Consider the following 16,930-nt stretch of genomic DNA (forward strand, 5'->3'; position numbering starts at 1 on the left):
TAAACGTGTACTTCCTGATTTGACATGACAGCACACAGGAGATGTTGATCCACTGCTGCCTTCATCAGTAAGTTCAAAAGTTTTCATTTGAAATCCTTCAGATTTACACAAACTGTCAAAATCAGTCTCTGACAGAAGCAAACTCAGAGGAGGAGGTGGGGGACAGAATCAATCGTAAAATAATCAGCCACGTACTTTTATTTTAAAAATATACTTTAATACAACAGCTGCATATAAATATTAAAATATACATTATACAGGTGTACAGTACACTCACACAAAACCAAAACCAAAAATTTTAGGCTTCTATTTGTACGGCACTTTTTTTTTGTTTGTGTGTTGTTTTCTTTTTAAAACTATTTTCTTAAAGGTAACGTAAAGACGACAATGAGAGTGTGTGTTAATGTGTTAACAGGTGTGAACAGGTCCAGGATGTGATGACTGAGACACAGAGGAGAAACATAATGGAATGTTTTTACAGAAACATCAGGATTCAACATGATTATTGTTGATTCCAAACAGTAATCTGGAACTATCGAGCCCGTCTGACTTGGTTTTGGTTGAAGCCAGGATGTGTGTTTGAGGGAGTCTCAGATCTCTGATCGTCTTCCATAAAGTTGTGTGACAACCAGTCGTTCTGAATCCTCAAGATTCACAGACGTCACCTGCAATAATCAGCCAGTCATATACTGTATGTTTTACTTTATCATCGATTTTCCTCGAAACAGGAACATCATTCACAAAATCAACATCATGTTCTACTAAAGAAAAAACAACAACTAGCTCCTCTGGAAATGTGTTTACTGACGTTTAGAAATTAAACTTCCCATCAAACAGAATTATATTTGCAACCAAGGTGTCGCCCCCTGGTGGCTAATCACCAGATTGTTACTTTCAAGGTTGGCTTCCTATGGTCTACATTTACTTCCAGCCAGGAAATAGTCCAATTTTCATGTCATTTTTGTCAATTTAAAGTTTAAAGGTGCTCGTCACTTTGTTGAGTTCAGATGCTTCTTCAAGCTGAAGTCGTCAGGATCATCAGCGTGATGGATTGTCTCATCTCCACGTGATTAAATCGTAACATTTTAGGATGTTACGATAGCTGCTTCTGCCACACACTGTTGCCTGTTTTCAGACAACAGTTTTCAGAGTAGTGTGGATGTAGTTTCCATCTCTGATAGGCTCCACCCACAATGAGTGTTTAATGTTTAATGGTGTTTATTGTCTGACTCTTTTAAAAGATTATTTTTCCTTATTTTAGGTTTCTTTGCAGTTAGTTTGCAGACAGTTGTTACAAAGATAGACGTGAAGGGACATTCACATGCAGCTCTGAACTGAGCGAGGATGCAGATCACTTGATTTACTTTATGCTGAACAGTTATTATTGAATTACTGATGAATAATCAGTAATTATTGACAAATGTGATAAATAATGTTCCGTAAACGTCACATCTCACTATTTAGTTCAAAGTTCACATGATGTCCAATAATATAGTAATATATACCAATCTGAGCCAACAATGGTGTTATAGTTTCAGTGTTAAGAGGTTTATATCAGAACACTTATTGTGTCCAAGTTCTTCATAGATACAATAACACGTTTATGTTTTCATGGTAGAAAGTACGTGTCATTTTTAGCAACCATCTTGGCAGAATTATTATCTTCTGAAAAAAAATCAAATGCTTGGCTGGAAGAAGTGAACACAAAGATGAGACACTATGTGGAGCTAAACACCTTCATCCATCCCAGACACACAGGTCAGGTCCGGTGAGGTCAGGTGAGGTCAGGTGAGGTCAGGTGAGTTCAGGTCAGGTCAGGTGAGTTCAGGTCAGGTCAGGTCAGGTCAGGTCAGGTGATTTCAGGTGAGTTCAGGTCAGGTCAGGTCAGGTCAGGTCAGGTCAGGTGAGGTCAGGTCAGGTCAGGTCAGGTCAGGTCAGGTCAGGTGAGTTCAGGTGAGTTCAGGTCAGGTGAGTTCAGGTCAGGTCAGGTCAGGTCAGGTGAGGTCAGGTGAGGTCAGGTGAGGTGAGTTCAGGTCAGGTCAGGTCAGGTCAGGTGAGTTCAGGTGAGTTCAGGTCAGGTCAGGGGAGTTCAGGTCAGGTCAGGTCAGGTGAGTTCAGGTCAGGTCAGGTCAGGTGAGTTCAGGTGAGTTCAGGTCAGATCAGGTGAGTTCAGGTGAGTTCAGGTCAGAGGAGTAAAAGGTTTTCTAGTGCCCCGAGAGTCCTGCTTGTCTTTGAAACCAGAGAAGCCTGAATGTCACTGACATTGTGAGCATGGAGCAGAGCTGGGACAGACACCGGGAGGTCAGCAGTGTCCCACCAGTGTAGGTTTACTGATGGTCCATTCAGTCCACCGGGCCAGACCAGCCTCAGTGAAAAAGAGTTTCATCAGAGCCCGACTGTAACAACTGTTTATGTAACAATTTGAACTTCTAATCAATTCATTCTTACGACTTTAAAATGTCACATGTATAAACTAGTAACATTAGAAGAATGACATGGCTTATTTGCATTTGGTCAATTCAAAATTAAACTGACTGACCTGAGATATTTACTTGTAAAAGCCTGACGGAAATTATTATTATTATTATTATTAGAAGATAAAGTGTTAAGGCAGCAACAATAAACTAAAAAACTGAGAACAAAGAAGCTCAAAGAAAAGCCGTTTATGTAGGGTGATTACGTCCATGAAGGCATTTTTACCTTATAAGAGCAAATACTGTTTTCCATTTGTGACTCAAAATTTCAAACTCTGAAACTGTAAAAATGTATTAATGACAAGTATTGTTGACAATGACTCTCCCGGAATTTCCCTCTGCAGTGAACTCAGAGGTGACATCACTCCCGGCTCCATGTTCCGATGTAAATGGAACACAGTGTTACTAACTAACATGTACACAGTGTGGTCATTGGAGTGGACGGGTCAAGTCTTTCAACAAGGGAGAGAAAATAAAGTGACAGTTGTAGTTCTCTGAAGGCAGCAGCTCTATTAAAGTTTGATGCTCTGAAATTTTTTTTTTTAACTATGACTGTCAGGAATGTTTGGTTCCACATGAATCGTCTGTTTTCAGGTTAAATGACACTGAGCTCAGTGGATCAGACGTGTAAAAACATGTCAGCCTTGACACAGGTGAACACTCAGGTGAACACTCAGGTGAACACTCAGGTGAACACTCAGGTGAACACGCAGGTGAACACGCAGGTGAACACGCAGGTGAACGCCCAGGTGAACGCTCAGGTGAACGCGCAGGTGAACGCTCAGGTGAACGCCCAGGTGAACACGCAGGTGAACACGCAGGTGAACACAGGTGAACGCGCAGGTGAACACGCAGGTGAACGCCCAGGTGAACACTCAGGTGAACACTCAGGTGAACACTCAGGTGAACGCGCAGGTGAACACGACGGTGAACGCGCAGGTGAACGCGCAGGTGAACGCGCAGGTGAACGCGCAGGTGAACACGCCGGTGAACACGCAGGTGAACACGACGGTGTACATGCAGGTGAACACACAGAGATCAGAGTGTAAGGGTCATATTATTTGTCTATATTAGGTCAGAGTGTTGCTTCTGTCTCCTCAGTTGACCCCATCACGACCATCATCATGAAGGAGGACACAGAGACGTGGTCAAACAGCAGATCGTCGTCCTCCTTCTTCCAGGTCCAAACACACAAAACTCAGTCAGGAATGTAAAGCAGAGACATTTGGCCCCTCCCTACGACAGCCTCACAGTTTAAGGGACGTACCATGTTATGAAGAGGAAATCACTAAAACCTTGACATGTTCTCACATTAGTCACATCACATCCAGCAGCATCTTTCACAGGATCATGAATTGACTGTTTTACAACAGTTTCCTCTTCAGTCTAAGTTTTGGCATAAAGATAAATGCATATAGCAGTTATTGTTTTGTGTTGCGTAACCACTAATGTATTCACAGACACAACATTTAAATCATGTGTACACTTGTTTGTTGTTTTGTTTGCTGCTGTGTGACGGCATGTGAGCGAGGCTGCTGATCATGTGACAGATCATGCGACTCTTCTCCGCCTTCTCAGCAGGAGGAAGAGCGCAGAGAGCACCTTTCACCTTTTTACATCCCATCTCTTTTTTAGTTTTTATTGCCGTGAAATCAAACACAGCCAAACCTGACCAGGGTTCTATGGCTGTGTTTGAAAAGCCTCAGTCATGTATGAGCCTCTCACAGACTCAGACTTTTCCAGATCATCGACAGGAATCCTGTTTACAGTACAGTTCTGTACTCACACGAGCATGAGCCTACATTTCTCAAATTTCATAAAAAAAAGACACAGTAAACTGCCCTGAACTTTCACACCGACCACAAGTGAAAGAACGGCTCCTCTCTCAGGCTGTGGCAGGAAATCAGGCAAACGGCTTTGGAATGCAGCCAAGTCAGGAGCTTGTCAAGGTTGAAAAACATAAGAGGATTATTTAGCCCAGAGATGATGTTCACAGAAACCAGTTCCAGCTTGGGTTTAATCTGAGAGGAGAATATTTTGGTTGAAGCCTGGAGCAGTAGTCGTCGGTTTCAGATCAGGCATAACGGCACAGATCCCTGTGGCTTTAAGCTTCAGGCACTTCAGAAAAACAACTGCCTGTTACAACAATAAGAGCCCACAGGGTTACTGCCTGATGCTTTTAGTTTGGTCTGTCACACAGTCGCACTTTACTGAAACCATCCCAGAACATTAGACATTAGACAGTGTCTCAATCATTATCTGTCTTTAGAAGAAGAAGAAGAAGAAGAAGAAGAAGAAGAAGAAAGAAAAGGTGCCAAGAGTCTTTGTTATTCTCTTTTGGAGGAACACTTCAAAAGGTGCTTAGTTGCTCTGACCACAGTGCAAATCAAAAGGGTCCTTGACATTTTATGTCAGACAATGTTTAGAGACCGTGTATAAGTTAGTCTACAGCTTCAGCAAAGACCACAGATTTCATCTCTCTCTGTGGGCTGTGGCATTGCCAAAAAAACAAAAACAAAATCAGAACAATAACAATTATAATAATATAAAAAAAGCCAAAACAAATAAATGTATTTGCTTTCTAGATCTACAAGTGTTTTTTTGTTTTTTTTTTCCATCTATTTGTCATTGCAATTCAGGAAGGTGCGCTACATAACCAGGGCAGGGGTTGAGGAGAGGGCTTGGGGAAGGCACTGAGGGCACGTTCCCTTTTAGGCTGAAAATGAAGCCACTGCTAAAGTTCACACAGTCTCTGTTGTCGGTAAAGCACCGGCTGTGGCTTTGAATACGTCACACTCAACAACCGACCTACCGAGACGAGCTGTGGAATTATATCAAACTGATAGAACTATGTAAAACTCATCATTTACACAATTACTGGAGTGAAAGTCATGTGGTTGAGGAGTACCAGGCTCCACACACACACACACACACACACACACGCACGCACACTGCATTCAGGTTAAGGGGCTTTAAGTCAGTGATGTCATCCTTTGTTCCTTCATTTGTTTTGATGTCATGATGTGGTGATGTGGTGATGTCATGATGTCATGATGTCATATTCCGATCCGATATTGGATATTGCTCCAATATCAGCCAAAAAACGCATATAGGATTATATCGGACGGCCTCTAAAATCTCCAATATAATGGAGTCTGAAAACAACAGTCCATTCCGCTCCAGCAGCGCCTGTTGTGATCACGTGGGCTCTGCGTGTTGGATGCATGTAGATCACATGATCACAACAAGTGTGTGTGTGCTACTGATATTTCAGAGGCTACGAAGCCGCACAGCGAGCACGAGTTAGCCGTTAGCACCATGCTAGCTCATCCTGAGGCGAGCTGCTAAAACAACATTATTTCATAAACCAGCGCCCCCTGTCGACTTTCAACAGCCTCCGTTTGTTAATTATACCCCAAAAAGCAGCCATGCCAAGAGCTGTGTGTGTTTTAAATGTGTCCTGAAGCTCCACACACGGAGCTAAGTACGTCTGCGGGGCCGGTCCTCGGGCCCCGGGCCCCAGGATTTACATTCACCCTGTGTGAGTTGGGCTAATCCAAAATAGTGAAAACAAGGGGGGTGTTCACGCTGTTACCTGTGAAACACGGGTCCAATCCAATATTCTTATGTTGAAGGTTAAAATTGGTTAATTTTGGTTAATAACCAAATTATTATATTAACCATTGGTTAATAATAAATGGGTTAGTTTTTCTCTGTGTAAGTAATATCACTTGATCAAGACTATTGTAACATTCCACACTACAAAATAAGTCATTAAAGTATGTGTGATTAATGCTGTGATGTGATGTGGTGATGTCACGATGTGGTGATGTCACGATGTGGTGATGTCACGATGTGGTGATGGTTGCAGCATCAGTGATTCAGCAGTCTCACTTATCTTTGGTCAGTTTGAATTAAGGTGCAGTTTTCTCTTATGTTTTTGATGGTGTGAGGACTTTTACTTTTTCACACACACACACACACACACATACATACACACACACACACAGCTGTCACTTGCTTAGTCCTGTATGTAGTGTTTCTATAGGAGCCCAGTCATATTCAAAAACAACCCACATGCACACACGTCTAGTTGTTTTCTTGACCTGGGCTCCTCCCACTTCCTTATTTTAGCACTTCCTGTGACCTCAGACGCCCCCTCGCCCTCAGCTCACTACCGCTCCCTGCTGACAACTACAACCATCTACAAAACAGTGCAATGTCTATTCAGAGGCACAATGGGGTACAAATACAGCACATGGAGGGAGAGAAGAACACTATACAGTATGTCACATATGTTCATACAGTATAAGTACATGTCCAACACACACACACACACACACACACACACACACACACAGAAACAGACAGAACACAAAAACGTCAGCAGCAGCAGCAGCAGCAGCAGCAGCTCTGGCCTGGTGGTGGTTGTGGTGCAGCCGTTAGACCAGTGAAGGAGGAGGCTGCTGTTTGGAGGAGGACAGGGAGCAGGGTGGCAATTTACTCCTGTTTTGTTTAGGCTACTCCTTATTCCTCCTCGTCCTCGTCCTCGTCATCCTCATCCTCCTCCTCCTCCTCTATTTCCCAGCCTCTGCTTCACCTCTTTGCTCTTACTTTAACAACATGACAGTGTGGAGGTGAAGGTGAGGAGAAGCCCCATCAGGTCAGGTTGGTTGGTGCAGGAAGAGTAAGGAGGAAAAGGGGAGAGGAGGCGGGTGCTGAGAGAATTTACCCCGTTGTCCCTCCTTCCTGCGGGGGGTCTTTGCGCTGGTTCTGACTGCCCGCGCTGGCTGCCAAAATCCTCTGCACAAAGTCTTTGGTCCGTCCGGCGACTAAAGGCCCTGTGGTTGTCATGGAAATGAGTCAGGAAATCACATTAAAGAAAGGGACATAACAGGAAAAAACAAATAAAAGCCATTTCAGATATGAAATCCAGATAATAATGTCGGGGCATTCTGTGGAGTTTTGTGGAGCAGGTATATATGCTATTTTTAAACCTCGAAATTTTGATCAAAAAGACGTCAAATCTCGACCTTGGAAAGCAAAGGTGTAATTGAGGATTTAACCACGCCCCAAGTGTGAAGTCCTACAGGAGTGCCATAGGGGAAAACACAGTTTTTGTTGCACGACTACACGTTACCTCTTCTCGCTAACCCAAAGCTGCTGCCAAATAAAAGTAATCATGGCAACTGCTGATTTGGGTGACACATTGACCGAACTCGAACCACATCCCGCTTCTCTGAAATCACTGGTGTGCAAATATTTTGCGTTCCCCGACAAGACTTCGTGTTGTCAAACTATGCTAACGCACATGGAGGACATGGATACAGGATATCTCCACTGGAACAGGTGGAGAAACAGGTCATATCAAGTCAGAGAAAGACAGTGTGGTATGATTTCCTTCTGAGTACTGATACGTTGTCTCCTTCTACTTCTGGATCAAAGTTCAGGGAGGACATTTTGGTGCAGAACGCCAAATCCAACTCCAGTCCGACCTAAGTGTATACATGCAGGAGTAATCATACTATTCTATTCATACCGCAAGGAACCTGGGTGTGACACTTGATGACCAATCTCTCCCTCACTGCCAACATTGCTGCAACAGCTCAATCTTGCAGATACATTTTACGGCCTCTTCTAACTCAGAAGGTGGCACAGGTTCTGGTCCAGGCTCTTGTCATCCCACGCTTGGATTACTGCAACTCCCTCCTGGCTGGTCTCCCTGCGTGTGCCATACGACCTCTGCAACTGATCCAGAATGCAGCAGCTCGACTGGTCTTCAACTAACCAAAATTCTCCCACACTACACTGCTCCTTTCACTGGCTTCCTGTAGCTGCTCGCATCTGCTTCAAGACTCTAGTGCTTGCGTTCCATGCTACAAACGGATCCGGTCCAGCCTACATCCAGGACATGATCAAAACCTACACCCCAGCCCGCCCACTCCGCTCTGCATCGGCAAATCGGCTCGCTGCCCCCTCACTGAGAGGATCGCAGAGGCATTCGCAGAACTCGAGACTGTTCACTGTCCTAGCTCCCAAATGTTGGAACGAGCTCCCCATCAACATCCGGACAGCGGAAAGCCTTCACATCTTCCGCCGCCGACTAAAAACACATTTCTTCCAACTCTACCTCGACTAAGACGACGACGACAAAAAAAACAAAAAAAACTTGCTTATACATCGGACTTATGACGAGCACTTTATAGTTTGGCTTACTTGAAGCTCTTGTTTGTACCCAAATGTTTAATGCACTTATTGTCAGTCGCTTTAGATAAAAGCGTCTGCTAAATGACATGTAATGTAATGTAATACTATTCAATACATATATATGTATGTGTATATATGTATACATATATATATATATATATACATACAGTATATTGTAATATCAAGCATGTGCTTGATATTACAATATACTGTATGTACCAGACTAGATGATCATTTGAATTTGAGAGCCCTGTTGTAAGTGCTACATTGTGAATGATTAAGATGGTGGTGGTGGTGTGTGTGTGTTTCCTCTCACCGTTGGACTCCCGGAGGATGTCTTCCAGGCGCTGGGTCATTCCTCGTTCGTCTGTGTCCTCTTCCTCGCTGCTCTCCACCCGTCGTCTGATCACATCCTTGATCCGCAGCAAAGCCCCGAGCAGGTTCTCTACAAAGACAAGTGCAAAGACGTCACTGATGAGATGGACAACTGTCGTCCATAGAGAACAGCTACACAGCAACGTGCTCCACGTTAAATCACAGTATTCCCTAAAATGATTCTAAAGCTGTAAAGGGTTTGAGGACACTTTGACTCTTCTGATTCTTCCCCCTTCATGGAATATTTGGGGAAAAGGGTGGAGCTGTGAAATAAGCTTCCTTATGTGACGAGCAGGTCACTGTGTGTGACGCACTGCGCAGGACAATGAAGATGAATGAGTCCAGGAGAAGCCACGACATGACCTCTACTGTGTTTCACAGATGATGCTTTCTTTCTCCAAACGTTAGTCTTTCCATCACTTTGGTAAAAGTTCATCTTTGTCTCACCAGTCCAGAATGTTTGAGGCTCGTCTCTTTACTTTTCGGCCTTCCTGTTCTTCTTGCTAATGAGTGGTTAGCATCTTCTGGTGTAGCTTTGTTCATGAAGTCTTCTGTGATAGCTTCACTCCTGCCCTCTGATGTCACTAACAGTTGTTTTAGGCTCTTTCTTTACAGCTCTCACAATGTCTCTGATGTTTTGGTCTACATGTTGGACATGTGTTGCTGAGTACACCAGTGGTTTCTTTCTTCTTCAGGACGTTCCAAATGCCTCCACCGACTGACTGATTTCCCATCTTCTCTCTTGAGTTTCAGCCGCAGGCAGCGCTCTGGTCTGCACATGCATAACCTGTCCTACCCAATCATTCAGTGTAGACATTCAGTGAATAAACATGTAATAGGCAGGGAGATTGTTGGCCTGGCGAATAAAGAAATTGGCATCAGACAGGGCAATTACTGCAATTCAAACTCAGAGTGGAGCAATATCAACAGACCCTCAGGAAATTAGTGATACTTTTTCTATCTACTATAAAGTATTATATACATCTGAATTCCCAGAAAGTTTGGAAAAACCATCTGAATTCCTGCATGGTCTTTGCATTCCTTCCATAACAGTCGATTTTAAAGGACATATGGATAGGGAACTAGATGCCTCAGAAATTGCTGACGCCAATATGAGGGGCGGTAAAGCTGCAGGCCCAGACGGCCTTCCAGTTGATAGATATCAACTGGAAGGCCGTGGACATGTGTTGCTGAGTCCAACACATAAGATCTTTAAAGATAAATTAAAAATGAAGCGACTACTTACAAAGTTTATTTGGAATAACAGAAGGTCAAGGTTGAGACTATCACTTCTTTACCTGCCATATGAGAGAGGGGGGTTACAATTACCCAACTTACAATGGTATTTCTGGGCTGCTCAAATTAGAGCTGCAATGTACTGGTTTTCGCCTGAACCTTACTTACCATGGGTACAAATTGAAAGTATATGCACTAAAGGCCTGCGACTCGACACTTATTTATACTCTGCATCTGTCAACAAACTGAAGCGGCTCACTGATAACCCCTTTGTGAGAAACACAATTGATGTCTGGCACAATGTACAGCCATTCCTCTGTGAATCTGCTTAGTTTTCAGGCTTCTCACCAATATGGGGGACTGATAGCTTCTCTCCTGGCAAAAAAGACCAAGGTTTTAAAATGTGGGCAACAAAGGGCATCTGTAAAGTTATGGATTTATATAAAAAAAGCTGAATGAAACTAGCTTCATTTGAGGAACTTAAAAATGAATATGATATACCTCAAACGCACTTCTTTAAATATTTACAGTTAAGGAGTTTTGTTTATGCACAGATGCACTCCTATACACAACCCCATTTGTCCATATTAGAAAACCTAGCAGTGAATTATTGTACTGGTAAGGGTCAGATATCTTTACTCTATAACTTACTGGTGAAAAATCATAAAGACTCTACTGAGCATAGGAAAACTCAATGGGTAAATGACTTGCAAAAAGTTATCTCAGAGGAGGAATGGAGAGAGGTGTGTTCGAGAGCTCAACTGCTAACAATAAATACCCATCTCAAGCTGATTCAATATAATTGGATTATGAAAACTTATGTCACTCGGATAGACTGAATAAGATGAATCCAAATATTCCTGACAGCTGTGTTAAATGTAATGTTGAAAAGGGCACTTTATTTCACTGTCTGTGGGACTGTCCTGAGATACGAAAGTTCTGGAATGAAGTTATAAAATGCACTTCTCAGATGACCTTGAATCCAGTACCCAACTGTCCTATACTTTGTATTCTTAATTTGTATCCAAAGGATTGTATGTTAAACAGCAAGGAGAGGAAATTTACTGATTTATGTTTAGTACAGGCTAGACGCTTGATTTCTCTTTGTTGGAAAGATGTCAAGAGCCTACTTGATCATGAGATATCAGGATCAAGTTCTTTCCCCAATAACCTCTGCCCGCTCCACCTCCTGCCCCCTTGACCCTATCCCCTCTCACCTTCTTCGGTCAATTGCTTCTGATCTTCTTCCTTTCCTCACCCATCTCATTAACACATCTCTATCAACTGGTTGCTTTCCGGACTCTCTTAAAGAGGCCAGAGTGACCCCCCTCCTTAAAAAACCCACCCTTGACCCGTCTGAAGTAAATAACTACAGACCTGTCTCTCTTCTCCCTTTTCTCTCTAAAACTCTGGAGCGTGCTATCTTTAATCAACTCTCCTCCTACCTTCACCAGAACAAGCTTCTTGATCCTCTTCAGTCTGGTTTTAAAGCAGGTCACTCGACTGAAACTGCACTTCTTGCTGTCACTGAGTCAGGGCTGCCTCTCTCTCCTCTGTGCTCATCCTCTTGGACCTTTCTGCAGCGTTTGACACAGTTAACCACCAGATCCTTATTTCCTCCCTTCAAGAACTAGGTGTCTCAGGATCTGCACTTACCCTACTCTAGTCCTATCTTCAAAACTGAACATACAGAGTAACCTGGAGAGGATCTGTGTCAGAACCCTGTCCTCTAGCTACTGGGGTCCCTCAGGGTTCTGTCTTGGGCCCTCTCCTCTTCTCTCTATACACCAACTCTTTTGGTTCTGTTATTCTCTCTCATGGTTTTTCCTATCACAGCTACGCCGATGACACCCAACTCATTCTCTCTTTTCCCAGCTCCGACACATGTAGCAGAACGGATCCCCGCTTGTCTGACCGACATATCTCAGTGGATGTCTGACCATCACCTGAAACTCAATCTCAACAAGACGGAGTTTCTTTTTCTCCCAGGAAAGGGCTCTCCCCCCACAGATCTAACCATCACCCTCGACAACTCTGTGGTATACCGCAAGGAACCTGGGTGTGACACTTGATGACCATCTCTCCCTCACTGCCAACATTGCTGCAACAGCTCGATCTTGCAGATACATGTTGTACAACATCAGAAGGATACGGCCTCTCCTAACCCAGAAGGCGGCACAGGTTCTGGTCCAGGCTCTTGTCACGCTTGGATTACTGCAACTCCCTCCTGGCTGGTCTCCCTGCGTGTGCGCAAGTTCGATTCCACCCCTGGCTAATTGTACTTGATTCCATTGTAAGTCGCTTTGGATAAAAGTGTCTGCTAAATGACATGTAATGTAATGTAATGAGACTGTTCACTGTCCTAGCTCCCAAATGGTGGAACGAGCTCCCCATCAACATCCGGACAGCGAAAAGCCTCCACATCTTCCGCCGCCGACTAAAACACATTTCTTTCGACTCTACCTTGACTAAGACATAAAAAAAATAAAATGTCACTTTGGATAAAAGCGTCTGCTAAATGACATGTAATGTAATGTATGAGCCAGTAAAATATATGTAAACATATTATTTGTCTTTTCAGGTGAGCCTGCAGTTTGTAAATCAAACGCTCCCCATCAGCAAGAAGATCAGGGTTTTGATTTGCACAACAGGTACTACTTATCACACATTTGTTGTTTTTATAGTGTTTCATTTAGCACCTTTCAGTCAGGAAAACCAGCTGAGTGAAGAAGGTTTTGTGTTTGTTACCAACTTTGAACCAACTAGAGCTGCAACTAACGATTATTTTCATAATCGATTAAATTGTCGATTCTTTTCTCGATGAATCAATGAATCGCTTGGTCCATAAAATATCTAAAAATCCTAAAAAATCTTGATCAGTGTGAAATGAATGATGATGTTCTCAAATGTCTTTTAATGATTTCTTTGTTCTCCAGAGCAAAGAAATGAAGAAAATATTCACATTTAAGAAGTTTAAACAATCAGAAATCTTGTTTTAGTTTTTCCCCAAAATATGATGCTCTACTCTCACAAATGTCAGAGTGAAGTCTAGAAACATTAGGTGTCCAAAGGCAGGGTGCAGAGTGTCAGTGTCAAGCTGCCTGAGTTTTAGCTGACTATCAGTGCAGAATGCATGAGCCAAGGTTATGGACAGCAAGTGTTTGTTTTGTTTGACAGTTTAAAGATTGTTCACATGATCAATGTTAAGTTTTATATGTTCTAAATAAATGAATTAATGAATTTATGCAGCTTTCATTTTGACAACAATGTCTAGGAGGTCGGGAAGAGCCTTTGCAATTCTCAGCTGCTCCAATAGCCGTGAGGAAACTTCACGCTGAGTTCATCAGTGGTGGAGGTAAATAATTACTACTCACTGTCATTTATTGTGGAGTTTTTCTTAAGTCTGTAATTTTACATTCCATTGTCATCTGCTTAGTTACTTTTAAATATAACTTACTACTGAGTAGGCGACAGTTTGAATGAATATCCAGACAGCAGACACAAGTTTGGAGAAGTGACCGTGACCACTGAGCAGAGCAGAGAGTGACAGACGACGCCACTGCAGTAATGGCAGCGCCGCTAGATGTCGATATAATGTCTCATTATAAGGACCATTCTGTGGGACCTTTAAGCATAAATGGGTTCTTAGTTAACTAAATGTGGTATGTTTGTGCAGGCATGGTGTCGTAATCATTGTTGTACGAACTGTTTTCATACATGTTCAAGTAGATTCCTCTAAAGTTCATGCAGTCACCGATTTGCATGTTTTGCTACAATACCAGTAGTATTTTTTAAAAACTCTGCTTCCCTCAGTTTTCCACTGAGTTGTAAAAAAAATCTAATTTTCCTTTTCCAATTTTGCCCTACGCTGAGTCACATGACGCCAATGGCAAAAGTCAGTTCAAGGTTTTTTAGACTCATCCATGGGGGGACGAGACTTAAACATAGTGTCCGCCATCTTTGCTAACAGTTATGCTAACTAGCTCTTGCTCTGCAGAGTTTACTGAAAACGACAATGAGTATATTTAAATACGAGCGAGTATTTGTGTTTTTTAGTTGTAGCTCGCTGTACACTTCTTCAAAACCGAGCGGCACTTTTTGTTGTAGTCGAGGTCAGACCTGTGTTTAAATACATACAATTTAAAATATCATATCATTTCTGAGGTGCATCTCAATAAATTAGAATATCATGGAAAATGTATTTCAGTAATTTAACTCAAATGGTGAAACTTCTGTATTATATAAACTAAATACACAGACTGAAGTAAGTTTTAATTGTAGTTTTTAATAATTTTGGCTCACATTGAACAAGAACCCAAAATTCAGTATCTCAAAAAGACCAATTTAAAAAAAACATTTGAATTTAATCGTTGCGAATCAAACCTATGACTTCCATACCGGATCGGTCGAGGCCCGGGTTAACAACGACCGCCATTGGTGCCGATAACCTACAGGGTAACAGTGGAAATTGGGCTACTGTGGGTCGAAGCTGAAGGAGGAGAGGAGGAAGGCGGGTTCAGAAAGAGAGAGAAAAGAGGAAAGGCAAGAGTCTGGGACTGAGAGTTGGGACTTTGAATATTGGGACGATGACGGGAAAAGCTAGAGAGTTGATTGACATGATGCAGAGAAGGAAGGTGGATATACTGTGTGTCCAGGAGACCAGGTGGAAAGGTAGCAAGGCGAGAAGCTTAGGTGCAGGTTTTAAGTTGTACTACTATGGTATTGATAGGAAGAGAAATGGAGGAGGGGTTATCCTAAAGGAGGAGTTTGTTAGGAATGTCCTGGAAGTGAAAAGAGTGTTAGATAGGCTGATGAGTCTGAAGCTTGATGTTAAATGTTATTAGTGGCTATGCCCCACAGGTGGGATGTGAATTAGAGGAGAAGGAAACTTTCTGGAGTGAGTTAGATGAAGTGATGCAGAATATTCCCAGAGGTGAGAGAGTGGTAACTGGTGCAGACTTCAATGGACATGTTGGTGCAGGAAATAGAGGTGATGAAGAAGTGATGGGCAGGTTTGGTATCCAGGACAGAAAACAGAGGGACAGATGGTGGTAGACATTGCAAAAAGGATGGAAATGGCTGTAGTGAATACTTTTTTCCAGAAGAGGCATGAGCATAGGGTAACTTATAAGAGTGGAGGTAGGAGCACACAGGTAGACTACATCTGGTATAGACGATGTAATCTGAAGGAGATCAGTGACTGCAAAGTAGTGGTGGGTGAGAGTGTAGCAAGTCAGCATAGGATGGTGGTTTGTAGGATGAATCTGGTGACCAGGAAGACGAAGAGGACAAAGGCAGAACAAAGGACAAAGTGGTGGAAGCTGAAAAGAGAGAACTGTTCTGTGGCTTTCAGGGAGGAGTTGAGAAAGAATCTGGGTGGTCAGGGAGAGCTCCCAGATGACTGGACAACTACAGCTAATGTAATCAGGGAGACAGGTAGGAGAGTACTTGGTGTGTCGTCTGGAAGGAAAGTAGATAAGGAGAAAGAAAAAAAAAAAAGTGGGACACTGAGGAGACTGAAGAGAGCAGACAGGAGTACAGGGAGATGCAGCACAAGATGCAGCCTTTGTCCTCTTCGTCTTCCTGGTCACCAGATTCATCCTACAAACCACCATCCTATGCTGACTTGCTACACTCTCACCCACCACTACTTTGCAGTCACTGATCTCCTTCAGATTACATCGTCTATACCAGATGTAGTCTACCTGTGTGCTCCTACCTCCACTCTTATAAGTAGAGGTGGCAAAGGCCAAACAAAGGGCCTATGATGACTTGTATGCTAGGTTGGAAAGTAAGGAGGGAGAGAATGATTTATACAGGTTGGCAAAACAGAGAGATAGAGATGGGAAAGACGTCCAGCAGGTTCGGGTGATTAAGGACAGAGAGGGACATGTGTTGACAGGTGCCACAGAAGTAATGGGAAGATGGAAAGAGTACTTTGAAGAGATAATGAATGAGGAAAATGAAAGAGAGCAAAGGGTAGAAGAGGTGACTACTGTGAACCATGAAGTAGCAGAGATTAGGATTTAAGAATAAGGGAGATGTTCAGAATTGCAGTAACTATAGAGGAATAAAGTTGATGAGCCATATAATGAAGTTATGGGAAAGAGTAGTGGAAACTAGACTGAGAGCAGAAGTCAGCATTTGTGAGCAACAGTATGGTTTCATGCCTAGAAAGAGTACTACAGATGCAGTATTTGCTTTAAGAATGCTGGTAGAGAAATACAGAGAAGGTCAGAGGGAGCTGCATTGTGCCTTTGTAGATCTGGAAAAAGAGAGAGGATCTATGGTACTGTATGAGGAAGTCTGGAGTGGCAGAGAAGTATGTTAGACTGGTGCAGGACATGTATGCCAACTGTGAGACAGCGGTGAGGTGTGCTGTAGGTGTGACAGAGAAGTTCATGGTGGAGGTGGGACTACATCAGAGTCCCTTCTTGTTTGCGGTGGTGATGGACAGACTGACAGATGAGGTTAGACAGGAATCTCCATGGACTATGATGTTTGCAGATGACATTGTGATCAGTGGTGAGAGCAGAGACCAGGTGGAGGAAAAGCTCCAGAGGTGGAGATATGCTCTAGAAAGGAGAGGAATGAAGGTTAGTCTCAGCAAGACAGAATATATGTGTGTGAATGAGAGG

At 43.0% G+C, this 16,930-nt stretch overlaps 1 protein-coding gene across 3 annotated transcripts in view; it reads right to left on the minus strand.

Annotated features, from left to right (window-relative positions):
- Window positions 1-2,392: 2,392 nt before the first annotated feature.
- The window catches only part of LOC131466626 (CREB3 regulatory factor-like), a 52,759-nt gene continuing 38,221 nt past the window's right edge, over window positions 2,393-16,930 (minus strand). For all 3 annotated transcript variants that reach the window (XM_058640008.1, XM_058640007.1, XM_058640009.1), the window contains exons 9-10: window positions 8,998-9,126; window positions 2,393-7,315 (exon numbers count right to left, since the gene is read on the minus strand). In XM_058640008.1, coding sequence (XP_058495991.1) covers window positions 7,203-7,315; window positions 8,998-9,126 — 242 coding nt within the window. In that variant the 3' untranslated portion in view covers window positions 2,393-7,202. The remainder of the gene's footprint in view (window positions 7,316-8,997; window positions 9,127-16,930) is intronic.

The sequence above is a fragment of the Solea solea genome, chromosome 10 (assembly GCF_958295425.1).
Source record: "Solea solea chromosome 10, fSolSol10.1, whole genome shotgun sequence".
NCBI classification, from domain to species: Eukaryota; Metazoa; Chordata; class Actinopteri; order Pleuronectiformes; family Soleidae; genus Solea; species Solea solea.